The 20,046-nt window shown below is 66.6% G+C and overlaps 1 protein-coding gene across 1 annotated transcript; it reads right to left on the bottom strand.

Moving 5' to 3' along the window:
• Positions 1 to 5,733: 5,733 nt before the first annotated feature.
• Positions 5,734 to 19,510, bottom strand: LOC118670832 (maestro heat-like repeat family member 5). The gene is made up of 22 exons (XM_036338236.1): positions 19,397 to 19,510; positions 18,803 to 18,952; positions 18,581 to 18,703; positions 18,391 to 18,467; positions 17,220 to 17,349; positions 16,580 to 16,675; positions 15,813 to 15,917; positions 15,202 to 15,341; positions 14,914 to 15,004; positions 13,632 to 13,781; positions 12,838 to 12,992; positions 11,679 to 11,823; positions 11,222 to 11,406; positions 10,505 to 10,642; positions 10,232 to 10,343; positions 9,963 to 10,106; positions 9,298 to 9,474; positions 8,364 to 8,519; positions 7,502 to 7,624; positions 6,270 to 6,372; positions 6,112 to 6,186; positions 5,734 to 5,951 (listed from the first exon to the last, which is right to left on the bottom strand). The coding sequence occupies exons 1-22, from the start codon at positions 19,505 to 19,507 to the stop codon at positions 5,851 to 5,853; spliced, it is 2,787 nt and encodes a 928-aa protein (XP_036194129.1). The 5' UTR covers positions 19,508 to 19,510; the 3' UTR covers positions 5,734 to 5,850.
• Between the last annotated feature and the right edge of the window lie 536 nt (positions 19,511 to 20,046).

Here is a 20,046-nt window from a genome sequence, read left to right as displayed (position 1 = left end):
TCCCGGTGAGCCTGTCGTGGGTGCTGTGGCCAGAGGCCTGAGGTGCCGAGGCAGGGCGGGCGCTCTGCGGTTTGCCTGTGTTTGCAGGGGTCCTGATGCCGCCCACAGTCCAGGAGATTCAGGGCCAGGTGATGCCGCCAGTGGCCCCAGGTGGTGAGTCTGAGCCCAGCGTCCTGGTTCCATTCCTCAGAGGGCAGGTGACCCGAGGGCAGCTATGGCCTCCCCATCTGCCATTCCCTCCACCAGACCTGGCCAGGCCCCCAGAGAGATCTTGGCTTTTTCGTACAAGTCACAGGTTGCCACCCACCACTGCAGCTAAGATCACCTCCTCCTCCACTTTCACCTGCATCAGCCACCAACACGCCCTGTGAGAGGTGGGAGCGAGGCAGGCGGGGTCACCATGCTGGGAAGACAGTTGTACAGCAAAGGTGGTAGCGACAGCTTTGTGGTGGAGCTAGAGCTGGAGCTGCAGAGCCTGGTGGTGGTGATGGTGGTGGTGGTGGTGGTGGTGGTGGTGGTGGTGGTGCTGATGGTGGTGGTGGTGGTGGTGATGGTGGTGGTGGTGGTTGGTGGTGGTGGTGGTGGTGGTGGTGGTGGTGGTGGTGGTGGTGATGGTGGTGGTGGTGGTGGAGGTGGTGGTGGTGGTGGTGGTGGTGATGGTGATGGTGGTGGTGGTGGTGGTGGTGGTGGTGGTGATGGTGGTGGTGGTGGTGGTGATGGTGGTGGTGGTGGTGGTGATGGTGGTGGTGATGGTGGTGGTGGTGGTGGTGATGGTGATGGTGATGATGGTGGTGGTGATGGTGGTGGTAATAGAGCTGCAGATGGTGGTGATAGTGGTGGGAGTGACTTTGGTGGTGGTGACGCCCACAATGGCAGCCACACAACCTGCATTGCTGATGGTGGGGCTTCTGGGTGAAAATGGGGACTCACCGGGCCACCCTGTCCCTCACTCCCACAGCCTGGGAGCGTCTGGAGGAGGATGGTGACTCGCAGACGGAGGAAGGAAAAGCACAGGGAGGGTGACTGGCATCTCTGAGTCACGGGAGGGGGTGGAGCTGACGGGACCTGCATTTCCTCAGCCCCCACGGTGCCGAGATGTGCCGGCAGCCTGTCCTCACCTGACCCATCGGCTCATTCCCCTTCCTGTCACCAGCGCGCACGGTGCCAGGAGGAGGGGTGCCCCGGGTGCCCCGGAGTCCCGGGCCCTGTGGGAGCGGCCCTGCCTCAGGGCAGGCAGAGGCTCTTCCTGGGGAAGCCTTCGCACCACCCTCCGACCCCCCTTCCTGGGCCCCCAGCCGCCAACACGGCTGCTGCCAGGAAGTCCCTCCTGCGGTCCCCCTCCTGCTGCGTGGGAGGCTCCTGCCCTCGGCCGGCTGTTCTCCGTCTGTGTCCTCGCATCCCAAGAACCCGTCTGGGCGCCACCGGGGCTGCTCCGTGCCACTCAGTGGCCCCCCAACCTCTGCCGGCTCCCCCTGGACCCACTCAAGATGATGGGCAGACCCTCCAGACTCCCAGGTCCCCAGGCCCTGCTTCCCACAGGGGCTTGTCCCCAGAGAGGAGCCATTCCACCATGTTCCAGAACCTTCCCTGGCTGGGAGTGCCCTCCCCAGATGAGCTCCACCCGCCCCAGCTCACGGTGACCTCCTGAAACCAGCGTGTGCCTGGGGCAGGTGGGCCTGGCGGCAGCACCTCCCTGCGGCTCCTGAGTGGCGGCAGCTGATGTCCCCCAAGAAGCCCAGAAACGGCCACCACCCTCCGGGCCACCCTCCCGCCTGGGAGCAGCCCTTTCTGCCCGTTTCAGGTCTGGGTCCCCAGCCCGTGGCCCCTGGTGTCCTGGCTGGAGGCACGATTCTGAGGAGGCCCCGCTCCCAGGCGCCCGGGAGGTGCCCCCCAGACCTGGAGCTCAGGGGTGCAGGCCTCCACCAAATTCCCACTCACTCTCCCTGCCAGTGGCCCAGGCAGGACTCGGACCCCCTACGCCGTGGATCATGGGAGTGTTTCTGGCCCCTGTGGGACCCCGGTACGCGGCACTACCGTGCTGCCCCCAGCCCTGGCCGGTCTGCTCAGAGCGGCTGCAGCGAGGCCCACAGGGGCGAGACCGCACCGGGCAAGCTCAGCGTGGCCTCTGAGCCTACATGTGGCAGCAGGACTGGCTGGAGGCAGGAGCCCTGGACCTGGGCCCGCCCTCCCCTCTGGCCTCAGTTTCCCTCTGTGAGAGCAGGGCCAGCGGCTGACTCAGCACGTCTCCAGGCGTGGGGAGCAGCGGGGTTTTCTTTCGGGTCCTAAAATAACCCCAGGGAGGCCCGGCCCCACGCAGGCGGAACCAGCTCCAACGAAGGCCTGAGAGCGGAAGCGAGGGCTCCGGCTGTGAGCGGGGGTAGGGGGGCCTTCCTTCCAGGCGGGCCTGGCCGGTGCTGCACCCTCCCCCCGGGGCAGGTGCAGGGCAGATCCTGGGAAGCCAGATCCCGGCTGGATGCCCAGAGCCCGCCTGGGCACAGCAGGCCCTGGACCAGTGGTTCTCAACCTTCTGGCCCTTTAAATACAGTTCCTCATGTTGTGACCCAACCATAACATTATTTTCGTTGCTACTTCATAGCTGTGATGTGGCTACTGTCGTGAATCGTCATGTAAATATCTGATCTGCAGGATGGTCTTAGGCGACCCCCGGGAAAGGGTCGTTCGACCGCCAAAGGGGTCGCGACCCACAGGCTGAGAACCGCTGCCCTGGACAAAGAGCAGGCAGGTGCCCAGACCTGAGGAGGAGGAGGCCTGAGCCACTGGTTAGAGACTTGCACTAGGGAGTGGCATCTCAGGGTGCATTCAGGCCCCACCTCGAATCCCAGGGCCCATGTGGGCAGGGCCTCCCTGGAGGGTCGGGGGCTTCGTACAGGCCCTCTCCTGGCACCCAAGCCTGGCTCCCAGTGAGTGGGCACCCAACGGGGGTGGGGACCAGGCCTACGGACCCCCAGCTGAGCCCTGCCCCTTCCCGGCCCTGCCTCCCCCCACAATCAGGTGTCTCGCATCAGGCGAGTGGGGGACCAGACCCCACAGGACAGGCCCACACAAGCCGTCTGCTCTTCTGACACTTGAGGGACAGAGAGACCCCACCAAAGCCTGCTGCGAGGGAGGCAGAGCACCTGCCCTGCCAAGATGGTGCAGGGACAAGGTCACCATCGGACGGCATAGCAGAGAGACTCGACATCTGGTTGATGTCATGCCTCACAGGGCACTTCCTGCCTCTCTTCTCAGGTGTCAGCTGCGTTTCAAATAGACCAGCGGCTGGGCTCCAAACTCCAACCAGAGACTCTCAGTTTGAACCAGCTGTTTGCACTGAGAGCACATAGAGCTGCTTCCACAATCCCACCGGGAATGGGCCTGGGGGCTTTTCCACACTCCTACTCCCTGCGGTGGGGACAAGACAGAGGTGGCCAGTGACAGCCTCAATCCTAAACCTAACCCTCACCCTAGACTTAACCCTAACCCTAACCCTAACCCTAACCCTCACCCTCACCCTCACCCTCACCCTAGACTTAACCATAACCCTAACCCTAGACTTAACCCTAACCCTAACCCTAACCCTAGACTTAACCCTAACCCTAACCCTAGCCTTAACCCTAACCCTAACCCTATCCTTAACCCTAACCCTAACCCTAGCCTTAACCCTAACCCTAGACTTAACCATAACCCTAACCCTAACCCTAGACTTAACCCTAACCCTAACCCTAACCCTAACCCTAATCCTAACCCTAGCCTTAACCCTAACCCTCACCCTAGACTTAACCCTAACCCTAACCCTAGACTTAACCCTAACCCTAGCCTTAACCCTAACCCTAACCCTAATCCTAACCCTAGACTTAACCCTAACCCTAACCCTAATCCTAACCCTAACCCTAACCCTAATCCTAACCCTAGACTTAACCCTAACCCTAACCCTAACCCTAATCCTAACCCTAACCCTAGCCTTAACCCTATCCCTAACCCTAACCCTAACACTAGCCTTAATCCTATTCCTGACCCTGACCCTAACTCCTATCCCAGCTCCATCACTGGCTCTGGGAGGGCCCTGGGTTTCTTGTTTTCCACGCACCGTCTGGTTGTCAGCTGTTTTGCGTTCCTTAATTTTTCTTTTTTCTTTTGTTTTGCTTTGTGTCTAAGCCTATGAAGACCTCCCTACTGTTCCTGGTGTCCGCAATGCATTAGAAAGCACATGATGATACTGTTTCCCAGATCTAGTTGTATTTTATTTTTTAAATTATTAATAAAGCCTACATTATTTCAAATGTTAATTAAAAACAAACACTTCAGCAGAGCTGTGGATCTAAGACCGCCAAGCCGCAGGCTGTGTCCAGCTCAGTGAACGGAGGGGCTGGGGGGCGCTGACGGAGGCTGCAGGGCCTCGGGGAGCCACCAGGCAGCACGCTGCGGGGGGGGGGGGTCTCCCTGCTGCCTCTGTCCCGCCTGCCACCCCCAAGCTCTCCACCTTCGTCACCCCCCCTCGGGGAGCGCCCCACGGGGCTGCGCACCCTTCCCTCTGACTGCCCCTCCTCCGGGCTCACCGCAGCCCCCCCACTGGCCCTCCTCCACCGCCGCAGGGAAAGGGCCCTCCCCCACTGGGCACCCCACTGGCCCTGTGCACCCGCAGCCCCCAGACTGCATTCTCCCTTCCCAGCCTGCCCCCCGACTCCCAACTGAACCCCCATCTGTCCTCGTGGGCCCGGGGCATCAGGCTCCTTGCCTTCACTCAGATGGCCCCTCGGCTCACCAGCTGGGCCCCAGCTGCCCTCTCCACCAGGCCCCTCCCCTCCCGGCTGGAGGGCAGCCCAACACAGATGCCTGGACAGCTGTGGGGTCCACCTGCCCTTCTCCCCAGGGGCGCCCCGGGTCCTGGTGAGAACCCGCCGGGCCTCCTGGCCTGGCCTTGGCACCTCCGTTTGACTCACATACACAGGTGCCCACCACTGCCGGGATGTCCGCATGGTCGCCAAGGCCATCCCATGACAGCACAGGGGGCGGGGGCTGAGGCCACCGCGGAGGCCGGGGCACAGCCCAGCTGGGCATGGGGAGGCGGGAGGGCGGGCTGGGACGGGGTGCAGGAGGGAGGCTGGGCGGTGGGACCAGGCAGGCCCCAGCGGGGAGGGGCACCAAGGACCAGGCTCAGGGCCAGCCACAGGCGAGTTGTGAGCTCACGCTGATGGCAGGCGGCCCCTGCAGGTCCTCGCCTGGGTCTGGGTCAGGGTCAGGGTCAGGGACAGAGTCAGGGTGAGGGTGAGGGTGAGGGTGAGGGACAGGGACAGGGTGAGGGTGAGGGACAGGGTCAGGGTCATGGACAGGGTCAGGGACAGGGTCAGGGTGAGGGTCAGGGTCAGGGACAGGGACAGGGTCAGGGACAGGGTCAGGGTCAGGATCAGGGTCAGGGTAAGGGTCAGGGTCAGGGTGAGGGTCAGGGACAGGGTCAGGGTCAGGGTCAGGGATAGGCACAGGGTCAGGGTCAGGGTCAGGCACAAGGACAGGGTCAGGGTGAGGGTCAGCGTCAGGGACAGCGTCAGGGACAGGGTCAGGGACAAGGACAGGGTCAGGGTGAGGGTCAGGGTCAGGGACAGGGTCAGGGTGAGGGTCAGGGATAGGGACAGGGTCAGGGTGAGGGTCAGGGATAGGGACAGGGTCAGGGACAAGGACAGGGTCAGGGTCAGGGTCAGGGTCAGGGACAGGGTGAGGGTGAGGGTGAGGGTCAGGGTGAGGGTGAGGGTCAGGGACAAGGACAGGGACAGGGTCAGGGTGAGGGTCAGGGCCAGGCAGAGCCAGGAGCGGGGCTCGTCCAGTTTAATAGGGGATTTCACAGACACGCAGCCCTCACTGGCTCAGGAACCGGGACAGCTCCACCACCTCCTGCAGGAAGCGCCGGTAGAACCTGCGGCTGGCGGAGTCCTGCTGCTGCTTGAGCACCTCGAACTCTGCGGGAGACGGGGTCTGGGTGCGGGGCTGCCGCCCAGGGAGGGGCCCCAGGTGCCAGGCGGGGGGCGGGGGGAGAACGGTGCGGGGGAAGCGGGTGCTGGGAGAACGGTGGGGGGCGGGGGCGGGGGGCAGGTGCGGGGAGGGACTGCCGCCGCTCACGGGTCTGGAAGAGCTTCATCTCGCCCTTCTTCAGGTAGAAGCAGAGGTTGGTGAAGTAGTCCTCCAGGATGCCGCCTGCGGAGGGAGCGGAGCGCGCGCGGTGGGAGCCGGGCTGGGCCGCCCTTGGGGGGTTTGGGGGGGCCGCCGGGCGCACCTACCGATGAACTTCATGGCCGTGAGCTTCAGGTTCCGGTCGGGGCTGTGCAGGTAGGGGGAGGCCTGCAGCAGGAACTGGTGGCAGCTGCCGAAGTTGCTCTCCATCTGGGGAGGGAGGCGCAGTGGGCGGCGGCGGCGGGGGGGGGGGGGGGGGGCACAGCCCAGCAGTGCCAAGGGGAAGCCGGGGGGAAGCTGGACCGGCAGGGGGATGGCGGACGGGGGGAGGGGGAGGCGAGGTGGAGGGCCCAGCAAGCCCGGTCCCTTTTCTGCCCCATCTGGGGTGGGAGCCTGAGCCAAGGGACCCAGGACCTCCCTTGTGGTCACCCCTCCCCACCCCCCACTGTCCCAAATGTCCTCCAGGAAGGTGCCTCTCTCCCCGCCCGGTTCCCATCCCCGCAGCTGGAGCGGGGAGGCCACTGGGACGGGCAGCGCGCAGGGCCGGGCGGGCGTCTGCGCCCGGATGGGGCCCGCGGCGGCCTGGCTCCCGCTCCTGGGTGCGCGCGGGGGGGTGGGCCTGCGGCTGCCGTTTCTAAGGGGAGAAGCGGCCGGGACAGGCGGCGGCCGGATAAAGCCACGCTCGGAGGGGCCGGGACGGAGGGCAGCCGGACAGGCCTTCCTGCGGCCTCGGCCTCGGCCTTTTCGGGCTTAAAAGCCACTTTGTCCCACGGCCCAGGCCTGTTGCCACCCGCTTGTCTGCCACCTGCACTTGCAAGAATCGAGGTGCGGAGGCAAGAGCCACAGGACGGGAGCGAGAGCGGAGGGCGCCCCGCATCTCTCCACGCCGGACACCACGTGCCCGTGACGCGCAGCCCCATTGGGGTGGCTGATGGGGGTGCAGAGGCGTCCGTGAGCCGGGCGTGGCCGTGAGCACGTGCCCAGGGAGCTCCTGTAGGTCCAGGAGCTGCCCCGGAGGGCGGTGTACCGTCAGCCGCGCTGTGTACCAGGGGCTGTTCAACGCATTAGCATGAACGAGCCTCGAACCCAACAGAGCGGCAGAGCAGGCGCGTCTCCGCGCACAGAGCCTTCCTGCGACGGGAGAGCCGCTCGCAGCCCGTTCCCACCGCGGCCTGAGCGGCGCTGGCCAAGCGGAGGCGCCAGGGCGGCCGGGGCAGGACAGACCAGGGCCTGAGCCCGCGGGAAGACGCCGGCCCTCCGGCCCAGGGAGGCAGGCGTGGGAGCTGGCGGGGAGCAGCGGCCCGGGGACCCCGACTGCCCCGTGGGCGCGGCCGCTCACCATGCACATGAAGATGTCGCTCTCGGCGCTCGGGCCGCGGCCCCACGCCAGCTTGCTGAACAGCTGCTTCCGGAACTCCCACTTGAGCAGGATGGCGCAGCGCAGGAAGGTGGACTTGGTCTTCTGCGGGCGCCACAGGACGGTCACCTCCCCATCGCCGCCCCCCCCTCCCCTGGGGAGGCCCCAGGTCAGAGGCGCCTCACAGAGGGGTGACCCAGGGGGCCTGGGGCCTGTGAGGGGGCCGGTGGCCACAGGGCCACCCAGACCTCTGCGGGAGTTAACAGGCGCCTTTCCCCCGCGGGCGGGGGCCCTGCAAGGGGCGAGGTGTGACTCAGCCCCCAGCGCCAGGCTCGAGGCTGACTACGTGCAGGGGGAGGTTCACGAGGCTGACTACGTGCAGGGGGAGGTTCACAAGGCTGACTACGTGCAGGGGGAGGTTCACGAGGCTGACTACCTGCAGGGGGAGGTTCACGAGGCTGACTACGTGCAGGGGGAGGTTCACGAGGCTGACTACGTGCAGGGGGAGGTTCACGAGGCTGACTACCTGCAGGGGGAGGTTCACGAGGCTGACCTGACTACCTGCAGGGGGAGGTTCACGAGGCTGACTACGTGCAGGGGCAGGTTCATGGGTCCCGGGTGGGGAGGGGGGAGGAGAGAGGAAGTCGCCACCTGGGCGGGTCCTGCCAGCTCTCCCCCTGCTGCTGCCTGGAGGCCAGGCCCCGCGGCCTCTCCGGGTCGGTGGCCTCGCCCTGCTCTGCACCCCCTGAGGCCACGTCCTCCTGAGCTGTCCCCCCGCCCGGCCCAGGCCACCGGGGACCGTCTGGAGGAGGCTGCGCAGCCGGAGGCCCCGCCGGCCACTCACCGTGACCACCTGGGGGCAGGTGTCCGCCAGGTGGAAGAGCAGCGGCACCAGGGACTGGAAGGCGTGGCCCTGGAGCGCCTGCTGGTACTTCCTGCCGCCGCTGTAGATGACGTCCCCGTAGAGCAGGATGGCCCCTCCGCGCACCGCCTCCTGCTCCTGCCCAGGCGGACGGAGAGGCCTCGGCTCAGCCCCGCCCGGCCGCCGCCCCGTCTCCCCCCTCGGTTTCTGGCCCAGTGACCTCACGTCGCCCTGGTCATCTCCCTCCTCCCTCCCCCCTCCTCCCGGACCCGGGCAGGCCACGATGGGGTTACAGCGCAGACCCCTGTGCCACGTGTGTCACTTTCTAGCTCTGTGAGCCTGGGCAAGCCCCCCACCCCGCCCCCCCGTGTGACTCAGTTTCCTCTTTTGTATAGAGGGGTCAACAGGCGTGCCTCTGTCCCCGGGTCGGCGAGGACTGCGTGTGGCTGTCCTGCTGCTCCGGCCCCTCCCGCTCCCCGTCCCCACGACCAGCCAGCCATCCCCGAGGTCCGCCCCAAAGCCTGCCTTCGTTTTAGCCTCTGCACCCTGACGCCCTCGGAACCCCCGACATCACGCACCCAGCCCCTGCCTTGCCACCACCTGCTGCCTCCCCACTTTCCACACGGCCGCCCGAGGGCCTTTAAAGACAAGCAGCTGGCCTGCCCTCTCGCTGACCCGGCCACCACCCGGCCCGACGAGGGGACAGGGCTTGGGAATGAATGGCAGGGACCGGCCCAGAGCCCTCGTGGAACCTTCCTCCCCGGGGTCCAGGTTCCCATCGGCGCCTTTTCCACCGGGGACTTTACCCACAATCCCCGGGTGGGGGTGGGTGGGGGCTGGGCGGCAGCTCTGGCTGCTCTGATTGGTGGGCTGGGCGAGCTGCTGCGCAGGCGCGTGCGTGCGTGCGCGGGCTCACGTTCTCAAACAGCTGCCGCAGGTGCCGCGCAAGCTTGAGGCTGCAGGCGCCGATGCCCTGCGGGCCCATGCGGTGCAGCGTGTCGCCCACGATCTCCATGAGGCCCAGGAGGTCCTTGGTCTCGGGCTTCTGGAAACTCTCCACCAGCCCCAACATCCGGGTCCGGAGCAGCCGCACCTGCGGGGGACGCAGCCGCCGGTGGCCCCCCTCCTCCTCCCAATGCCTTCCGGTGCTCCCCTCTGGCTGAGGCTGCCCACCGCCGCCTCGCCGCCATGATCCACCGGGGCCTCAGCCCCAGCCCTCGGCCGGCATCGTGGGGCACCGACATGTCCTGGGAGGCCGTGGGCGGGAGGCAGGAGGCCGCCCCATCCGGCGGGGGCTGAGTCTTGCGGGTGCGGGTGGGGCCTGAACCAGGGCAGCTGTGCTGTCAGGGGAGGGCTTCCTACCTGGGAAGGAGCCCAAGTCGCTGACCTCTGCGCTCCCTCCGGCTCAGAAACCCCCGGGCCCCCAGCCCCGTGCAATGCAGCAGGGTCCCCTAAACACTGCAGCTCTCTCCTGCCCGCCCGGCTTCCCTGTCCGCCCCCTCCAGCCCCACCTGTCATGGAGGCTCTTTTACAGGTGCCCCCCCCCCCCCCCCCCCCCCCGGTCGAGTGAGGGCCCCTCACCTTCTTGGGCTGCATGAGGACGCTGCTGAGCCCCATCAGGCTCAGGGCCCGCACCAGCTGGCTGGTGTTGTGCAGGCCCAGGGTCAGGAACTTGTTCATGATTTTCCGAGACATGTAAAGGGTGAGCTCTTGGCTGGTGAGAAACTGAGCCGGCGGGTCCCGTCAGGCCACAGCACAGCATGGGAGGGGGCGGGGGATGGATGGGGGAGGGAAGCCCAGCTCCGTGCCCTGCCTGCGGCCCGGCGCCGGGGAGGGCGAGGAGCGCTGACCTCTGTGATGATGAGGATGGCCACGATGTTGTCTCGCTCCTCTGAGCTCTTCAGGCAGATGACCGCCTGCCCCAGGACGGCCTTGACCTCGCAGTCGTAGTGGGCCATGGCCCTGTCACAGGCAGAGGCCGCCGCTGGGCCCCGAGGGCTTTGCCCTGGGCCAGGGACCCTCCTCCGCCCGCAGACCTGGCTCACCCGGGGAGATGGCCCCGGAGGCTGAGTCTGAAGTGCAGAGTCCCGGGTGGGGTGTCCCCTCCCAGGCGTGGTGCTTACCGGGCCAGCAGGATCACCCCCTCCGTGTAGGTCTCCGCACGCCCGAAGAGCTCCCAGCCCCTCAGCAGCTTGAGGTAGGCAAACACCTCCCAGTAGTTGGTGGTCCAGAAGAGGCCCTTCAGCGCCTCCAGGCACAGGCTGGGGGGGGGGGGGGGGCGCGGGGCGAGAGGCTCCGGGCTCTGCCTGGAGCAGGAGGTGGCGCTAGCTGCCCCCACCCGCCCTCTCCCATCTGCACCTGGCAAGCTGGGACTTCCTTTTTATTTATTTTTATTTTTACTGATTTCAGAGAGGCAGGGAAAGGGAGAGGCAGATAGAAACATCAATGATGAGGATCATTGGCTGCCTCCTGCACGCCCCCCACTGGAAACCAAGCCCACAACCCCCGGCATGTGCCCTGACGGGGAATTGAACTGTGACTTCCTGGTTCATAGGTCAGCACTCAACCACTGAGCCACACCGGCCGGACATGCTGTCAGTCTCTGAGCTTCCACTTCTCGGGACCCTCAGCCCTGACAGCTATGGACGCTCCGCCCCCTGCTCCCCACCCTGACTGCAAGCCCCCAGGTGAAGCCAGCGTTCCCTCCGCCCCGGGGCCCCAGCACTGTGCCGGGGCCTGGTGCCCACCAGGTGCTCTGGAGGCATGGGGGGAGGGGCAGCAGAGGGGTGGGGGGGGCTGGAGTCCTGAGGGGGCTGGGCGCCGAGGCCGGTCACCCTCACCTGCAGGGGCCCAGGGGCTTCATATCCAGGGTGTCCTCCTGGGGCTCCAGGATGGTCTCGACCACGCCCAGCTCGTACAGGTAGTGCAGCTGCGTGAGCAGGCCCAGCAGGATCCCCGCGAAGGCCCAGTGCACGATGGCCCTGTACTCTCTGATGTAGAGGAGCTCGTAAATGGTGCCCAGGGCCTGCAGGGGGCGACAGAGTAGGGCCCTGGCAGGGCACCCCCCTGCTGCCCTCCTGGGGCCTGGATCCAGACCCGCTCCCCACACCTGGCTGGGCCGGGAGAGGGGCTCTGGCTCCCCTTGGGACTCGGCATCAAGAGCCCTCGGCGACCTGTGGTGAGACCCGTGGCCGTGACCCTGGCCTCCCCCGGGGCCCAGGGATGCACAGTCAGTCGCAGCAGCAGGTGCGGCCGGGCAGGACCGGGCGGGGACCGGGCAGGCCGGGGCGGGCTCACCAGCATGGACATGAGCTCCGCCTGCTCTGACAGCCTGATCAGCAGCTGGGGCGGCCGCAGCTTCAGCTTAATGTAGAGCAGGGTCATGACCTTGCGGCCCAGCTGGCTGTTGGTGGCCAGCGCCTTCCACAGGGGCGCCACCTGCCTGCAGAGGGGGGAGTCCAGGGCCCCAGCTGCCGCCACACTGGGCAGCGGGGCCAAGGGGCACAGCCCCGGAGAAGCAGGTGTGAAAGGGAGGTGGCCAGGCCCCTCTGGCAGGGGGAGCCCCCCATCGGGCCCTGGATTCGCTGACCGGCTGGGCAGGGCCCCTGCCCGAAGCTCTGAGTGCAGGCCAGCTGGCCCTGACACGGCCTCCGCCCTCCCCCCGGCCCTGCGACCCCACCAGACTGTCTCCTCCCCCGGAAGGTGGGCTGCTCCCCCAGCGGCTCAGCCCTCGGGTCTCCACCGGAGAACACCCCGTGGCCAGGGCAGCGGTGCTCCCCGAGACCCCCACAAGGGGACCATGGGCCCCGCCCCTCTTAAACTTAGCAGTGTGGCCGGGCCACAGGCGGCTCAGGGGTCGAGCATCGACCTGTGAACCAGGAGGTCAGGGTTCAATTCCCGGACAGGGCACATGCCCAGGCTGTGGGCTCCATCCCCAGTGTGGGGTGTGCAAGAGGCAGCTGGTCCATGGTTCTCTCTCATCATTGGTGTTTCTCTCTCTATCTCCCTCCCTCTCCTTTCCTCTCTGAAATCAATAAAAATATATTAAAAAACAAAACAAAAACCTACCAGCGCGCACACCCCACTCAGTCGGGTTAGGGCTGGGTAGGCTGTGCTCCGGCTCGGCAGGGCCGGCCAGCGTTCCTCACACTCCGTGCTGTCACTGGTCCTCAGTCCACCCGTGCAGAGGGGCGGCTGGGACCATGTGCCCGGGGCCTGGGCAGCGGGCTGGAGCCCTGGCCCCTCTGCAGGCCGGTGCCTGGGGCCCCCTGGGTCTGAGGGACACTCCTGGCTGCCAGAGCCACCCCAGCGCCCTGGGCCCCTGCTGCCTTCTGGGACCTGGGGGTGGAGCCTGGGAACGCAGTGCAGTTGGGCTGCCACTGGGTGGTTTCCGTCAGTCCAGGACCGGAGTGTGGACAACGGCCAGGGGTCCCCTGGGTGTGCCTGCAGGGCCTACCTCTCCGAGGGGTGGCACAGGGTCAGCAGCACCTCCACGGTCCCCTGGGTGTGCTGGGTGCCCAGCACCGTCACCGCCTTCAGGACCTTCTCCTGGGTGCTCTTGAAGGAGATGGCGGGCAGCTCCTGGAACAGCCCCTGCAGGATCTCGGCCACCTGCGCGGGCCCGGGAGCGGCCTCAGAGCAGCGCCCCCAGCGGGCCGGCCACCTCCTCCATGTGGGCCCCCCGCCCCCCAGTGCGGCCCAGCAGCGCGCAGGGCCCATGCGGACAGCACAGCTGCTGAGAATGGAGCCGCCTGAGCGGCCTGGGCTAGGCGGCCAGGCCAGGCTGCGGACAGCAAAATCCCGGGGGGGCCGGCCGGCTCCGTGGTTGAGCATCGACCTATGAGGTCACGGTTTGATTCCCGGTCAGGGGCACGTGCCCAGGTTGCAGTCTCCATCCCCAGTGTGGGGCGTGCAGGAGGCAGCCGTCAGTGATTCTCTCTCATCATGGATGTTTCTATCTCCCTCTCCCTCTCCCTTCCTCTCTGAAACCAATAAAAATATATTTAGAAAAAAAACCCATGTGGGGCCGGGGTCTCTCTCTCCTGCTGAACAAGACTGAGGCCAAGGGGGTGGGGGGGACCCTGGGGTCCAGCCAGACGGGAGGGGAAACGGCCCTGCTGCAGGGGCGTCAGCTGCTGAAGGTCCGGGATCTCCAGGAAGAGGTGGGGGGACCCACACACACCAAGGCAGCCCTGGACACGTGCCATCCTGCTCCCCGAAGCCCGCAGGGAGGCCCCGGCGCAGCCCCACCTGCTCAGGCTTGATGCTCTGGTCCTCGAAGACCATGAGGAGCAGGTGGGAGGCCAGGTCACCATCCATGTGCTTGTGGTTGGAGAGCGCGCGCAGCAGCGTGAGGATGAGCTGTGTGTGCTGGGCCACCGTCAGGTGGTCGTCTATGGCCTGTGCAAAGGGCCTGGGGCTGAGCGGCCGAGGGCGCCTGCCCCGTCGGCAGCCCCTGGCTCTCCTGCACGTGGCCGGGAGCCAGGGCGGGAGCTCTGCCCTCACCCAGAGGCGGGCGGATGCCAGGTGCCTGGCCTGGCAGGGACCCCGCCCCTGCGGCTGTGGGCGCCGCCCAGCTTGCCTTCACAGGCCACAGGCCCAGCTACGGCTACGGGCGCCCCTGGGCATGATGGGAGCGAGCAGCTTAGCCCAGGCCCAGCCCCTGCCCACCCCCAGCCTGCAGCCCACGGCCAGTGACTGACGGGGTACAAAAGCCAAGCCCGGCCTCGAGGTGGGACCAACTGCCGGGGGGCTGGGGGGCACTGTTCATGCCAGCGCTGCCCAGGGCCAGGCGGAGACAGCCCCGGGCAGCTCCTCCCTTCCCTTCCCCCTGGGAACTCATCCTGTCCTCACTCAGCTGCCCTGGTCCATCCCAGGCTCTGTTCCCGGGGTGCTCATGGCAGCGGGCTTTAACCCGGGAACCCCTGGGAAGGATCCCGGGGGACATCCGCCCACTTGGAGGGGTCGCCGTCTGATCACAGCCTGTCCGGAGAGCGGCCTGGGTGCTGGTCCCAGGGGCCCTCCCTCGGAAAGTGGGGAAACTGAGGCATGGATAGGTTGACTGACCTATCCAAGGCCACTCAGCCAGTCAGGCACAGAGCTCGGACTCAAACCCAAACCCTCCCAGGCCGACATGAGGGGCGGGCCGCGCCTGAGAGGGGCCGGCGGACCAGAGGACAGAGGACCGGGGAGGGGAGGCCGGCCATGCCGCTTGCCTGGGACCGACCGAGGAGCCACCAAGGAGAGGCCGGAGGGAGGGTGCCGAGCAGAGGACCTGCGTCCCCAGGAGGCCAGGCACCCCCCCCCTCCCCCAGCTGCAGGTGGCAAGGCAGGCGGGGCTGCGAGGGGCGGGAGTCCTGCTCTGCCTGCCTGCTCCCTGGCACAGGTGGTGCGAGGCCTCCGTGGGCCCAGCTGTGAAAGGGGCAGGACGGGGTGGACCAGATACGGGGCCCGGGCTTGGACAGTTCCGGAGCTTTGTGGGAGCCCCCCACCGGTGGCCGGCCCCTCCCCGCCCCGGCTCTTACAGCCACACCTGCACCAAATAGTGGAACTTCACATCCGATTCTCTGTGGCCCCTTTCTTCACAATTCTTCATTTTATTTAAATACATAAACTCCGTCAGGCTCTCTGTGGCGGGACACCCCGGGGTCAGGAGGCCGGCGGAGCGCGGGCAGGAGGTAACTAACGCCCTCCTCCCGCCCGCCCACCAGCGAGCAAGGCCCCGGGAGCCCAGGAGCCCGGCCAGCCCCCCGGAAAGCGTGGGGGCACCGGCCTCTGCAGGGCCCTCCACCCCCACCCCCACCCATGCCCTGGCCCCAGCTTACCCTTCTGCTGGACCAGCAGCTGGAGGAGGAGGCAGACGCACAGGCGGGCGTGGCTCTTGGTGAACTCCTCGCTGTCCCTCCACAACAGCATCAGCAGGCCTATCTGGTGGCCCAGCATCGAGGGCTTGGCCTCCTCCTGGGGGAGAGGGGCGGGGCGGGGACAGTGAGCAGAGCCATGCCTGGCTGCTTGGTATCATTTCCACGGTCCCTCCCAACTTCTCTCTCTCTCTCTCTCTTTTTTGTGTGTGTGTTAATCCTCACCCGAGGGTATTTTTCCATTGATTTTTTTAGCGAGAGTGGAAAGGAGGGGGAGAGAGAGAAAAAGAAGCATTGATGTGAGAGAGACACATGGATGGGTTGCCTCCTGCATGCGCTCCCACCCAGGCCTGGTGGAGCCTGCAGCTGAGGGAAGTGCCCTTGACCAGGAATTGAATCAAACCCTCAGCCCTTATGCGGCCAATGCGGGCTGGACGTGCCCCACCCCTGGCCTGGATGCTCAGTGTTGCAGCTGGGAGGTGGGCCCCTTGCAGAGGTGGAGCAGCATGGGGCTCCCTGCGCCCCTTTCCTCGCCCCAGCCTGGCCGCCCCCCGCCCCCACCCCCACTCACGGTGAGTTTCACGTAGTTCACCAGGCACTTCAGAAGCAGGAAGATGGTGTGCACCGCCCGCCTGCGCTCGTGGCTCCTGTCGGACATCAGCCAGGGCTCCGTGTGCTGGGCGGAGGGAGGAGGCCCCGGGACCATCAGGCCCATGGCGCCCCCTCACTGCCAGCTCACACTGGCTGGGCAGTGGTGACGGAAGGGGCTGTCGCTGGTCCTGACCCACCAGACGTTTCCCCCCTCCGGCCCCGTCCTTCCGCCTGGCTCCGGCAGGAGAGGCTGGGCCGGGTGACCCCCTCCAGAACATGGAGACTGCCCCTGGCTTGCGGGCTCTGTGGACAAGCAGTGTGGGGATGCTGGGTCTGCCCTGGGGCCTTGGGGCTGTGCCGGCTGTGGGTGTGGGAGAGCACCTCTCCAGGCTGTGGGTGTGGGAGAGCACCTTTCCAGGCTGTGGGTGTGGGAGAGCACCTCTCCAGGCTGTGGGTGTGGGAGAGCACCTCTCCAGGCTGTGGGTGTGGGAGAGCACCTCTCCAGGCTGTGGGTGTGGGAGAGCACCTCTCCAGGCTGTGGGGAGCCAGCAGACCATTCCTGGGGCTTCTTTACCCCAGGCCACCCCGCTCCTCCCAGGGCCCTTGGCTCTTGAAACACCCAGCAGAGCCCTGGGCAGGGGGGAGGGAGGTGGAGGGAGTCAAGGCCCCAGGCACTTGGGTCGGGGTCCAGGGCAAGCCTGCCAACTGGGGCCGCCCCAAGCGGACCCTGGAGGACCGCCCGCGCACCTGCAGGAGGAAGCAGACCTCGTCCATGCTCTTGTTCTCGGAGATGAAGGTCTGCAGCAGCAGGTTGAGCGCTTGCATGGCCTTCTGGTACAGCACCTGCCAGCACACAGCGCCCGGTGCCCACCTCGCACTCACCCCTCACCAGGTTTCCGGGGATCCGTCCAGGGTGAGGGCTTGGCCACTGCTCCCTGCAGGGCCTGGTTGGCTAATGATGATGCCCACAGAGGGCCCAGCTGGCGGGGGAGGACAGCCCTATTTTTTTTTTTTTAAATACATTTTTATAGATTCCAGAGGAGAAGGGAGAAAGGGGAACATTAATGATGAGAGAATCGTGGATCAGCTGCCTCCTGCACGTCCCACACAGGGGATCAGGCCTGCAACCCGGGCATGTGCCCTGACCGGGATTCAAACCGTGACCTCCTGGGTCATAGGTCGACGCTCAGCCACTGAGCCACGCGGCCGGGAGGACTGGCTTCTTAGACATGTGGCCAGCCCTTCGGTGTCCCCAGCCCCTCCGGCTGCAGGAGAAAGCCTCTGTCCTTTGCTCCCCTTGCTCACATTGGTCAAGGGCCTGACCCAGGGGCCCAGCACCCAGAACCCACCCCCAGAGAGATGGGCTGGCCCCGGGCTGGGCAGTCACCGTGGGGTCTGACTTCAGGGCAGGGCAGCAGCTCTTCAGCACCTCCATGGGTGGCAGCTGGTACAGTTTCTGGAAGCAGGTCTGCAGGATGGTGGACTTGACCATGGGCGTGAGGCTGGGCCGCAGGCTGCTGGAGAGACGCAGCACAAAGAGGGTCCTGGGAACGGAGGCCTGGCTCAGCAGGTCCTGGCAGGGAGGGGCTCACAGGGCGTGCAGTGGGGGCAGGGACTGGGGGCACCGAGGCCTCTGACTCTGGCGTGGCTTGGCCTGGGGGTGGGCCTGAGGGGTGGGGTGGGGGGTGCCGAAGCTCATCTGTGCTGGGCGGGGCCAGCAAGCTCACTCACTCACTTCTTTCGGGTTCATTGATATTTATTTGTGAGAAAACAAGGAATTGTCTGGTGTCAGTGTCAGTGCTGTGACTGAGCCCAGTGTCCAAGCTGTGGAAAAGGTCAGGGCCCAGGTGTGACCAGGGTCAGGGCTCAGAGTGTGACCAGGGTCAGGGCCCAGCCTGTGCTACTGTTACCAATGTCTCTTGGACAAGAAGCAGTGCAGCGTGTGCTGGGGAAGGTGGCCCCGGCCTCAGCTTGCCCACAGTGCTTAGCTCCTGGCACAGCCCCCACTTGGGCCCTCACCCACATCCTCCATGTGGACAGCAGCTACAGCGTTTGGGCAGGTTCAAGCCTCGGACTAATGAGAGGGCACAGTCCTCTCATGGCCACGTGCAAGTCCCAGCTTGGAGGGCAGAGCCCTCCCAGCACAATTATAGCCAACAGCTATGGTTGTGAGCTTGAACCCATGGTCCGAACACGTGGCCCCACGTGCCTGAGTGATGTGGGCTTGACAGAGTTCAGGTGCACGTCGTTGAGTGGGATCGAAACCCACGAGAACGTTGTAACCATCCTGACCACGCCCTGGCACTGTCTCTCTCCCACCGAGGGGGCAGCGTCCCACCCAGACCGAGATTTTATTCTCTTGTCTGTCTTTCCTCCATCCTTCACCGCCCCCTCTCAGGGTCACTGAACCTGGCTGAGCTGGCGTGGCACATAAGACACCCAACGGGGGCTGAGTATGCCACGGCCGTGCCGGCTCGCCACACTCCATCGCCTCACACACTGACCCTCTCTCCACACTCGGGGACCGGCCTGACTTCCTGGACCCCAAGGGGCCTTACCTGAGCCCGGCGATGACCAGTATGATCTTTTGCCGGTAGGGGGTGACCAGGTGGTCAGGCTCCTTCTGCAGGGCGGACTGGGAGGGCAGGGAGAGAGGGCATGGAGGGGCGCCAGCCGGGCCCCCGCCCCCACCGCCACCCCGGCGGCCCCCGTGGCCCCCACCACCGCCCCCCGGTCCCCCCGACGCACCAGCAGGCAGTGGACCAGCTCCGCCGTCTGCGTGAACTTGTAGCCCTGGGTGCTGCTTTCCCTCTTGAGTGCCTTCATGAGCATGACGGCCGCCGACAGGAAGCTCTTCTTCAGGGTGTGGTCCTGTCCGTGCACAGTGGGCCAGCGGCCGGTCAGGAGCTGCTGCGGGCGGCCGCCAGGCCCGGGCGCCGGCGCCGCAGACCCGCCCGCCGCCGCGCTCACGTAGCAGCTGCACGAGTAGTAATAGACCATCCTGGAGGCGATGTTGTCCACCCAGGGCAGGATCTGCTTCCGGGACTGCATGGCCATCTGCCCGTAGCACAGCAGGGAGGTGCTGCCCAGCCACCTGCAGTGCAAGTGGGCGTTCGCGTGCTGCGGGCAGGAGGGAGCGAGGCGGAGGGCGTCAGCCCGTGCACAGGCCCCGGTGGGTGGTGGTCCCAGACCCGGGCCACCCCCCCGCCCTCCAGCTGGACCGGCCACTGCCGCTCTCCCCAGCAAGGTGCCCGGGAGTCACTGGCCAGCACACGGAGCCACTCAACACGTCCCAGGTGTGCAGGCCACGTCCATGGCCCCATGGACAGGACCCCGGCCCGGATGGGACAGGACACTAGCCCGGATGGAGGCCCTGGCCCCTAGGCTTGGGGCCCAGGGATGAGGCTTGCGTCCCCATGGCCACAGCAAGAACAGAGAAGGTAGGAGTCCCACACTCAGCCCCTCAGGGAGGGGGCTGGGCAAGGGGTACCCCCTCCCCATGAGCAAGGCGAGGCTCAGAGCAGGCAAGTGACTCGCCCAGGCCACCAGCCCCGCCCCGCTCACCCTCTCCTGGCTGGCCGAGTTCCTGTGGGGGGACTTGAGGAACTTGGTGCAGCCCACGTCCTCCAGAATGGCCCACGCCAGCTCCATGTGCGTGGCGGCCGCGATGCCCATGGCCAGCGCAATGCCCTGCGGGCCGAGGTCCCTGTGAGCAGGCAGGCGGCACAACCCACCTCCCGGGGGCCCTGCACAGGCCTAGAGGAGCCAGCCCCGCCCAGAGGAGCCTGCACCCAGGGCCGGCTGGTCCGATGGAGCCTGGACACAGCCCAGGAGTGAAGGGACGGAGGGCCCGAGGCCAGGAGCAGAGGGGGTGACGTGGGGTGGGGGGGATGGGGTCCCCAGGGGCCGGCCCACGCACCTCCCGCTGGCTGGCCGTCTTGTGGGACAGCTGGAGGAGGCCGGTCAGGTGCTTCCTCACCACGTCCTCGCTGGGGCTCTCCCTCAGCATCAGCCCGTATAAGTGGAACAGGAAGCTCTGCCGGGAGAGGAGCAGCTGCTGGGCCTGGCCTCCGTCCGCCCCCAGGCCCCCCCACCCCCCACCCCCCCACCCCCCCCACCCCCCCACCCCCCCACCCCCCACCCCCCCACCCCCCCCACCCCCGCCAGGGCTGGCCCCACCGCTCCCAGGGCACCCACCCCACGCACCCAGGCCC

This window comes from Myotis myotis, unplaced genomic scaffold (assembly GCF_014108235.1).
Source record: "Myotis myotis isolate mMyoMyo1 unplaced genomic scaffold, mMyoMyo1.p scaffold_m19_p_16, whole genome shotgun sequence".
NCBI classification, from domain to species: domain Eukaryota; kingdom Metazoa; phylum Chordata; class Mammalia; order Chiroptera; family Vespertilionidae; genus Myotis; species Myotis myotis.
This window is presented reverse-complemented; position numbering and strand designations above follow the sequence as displayed.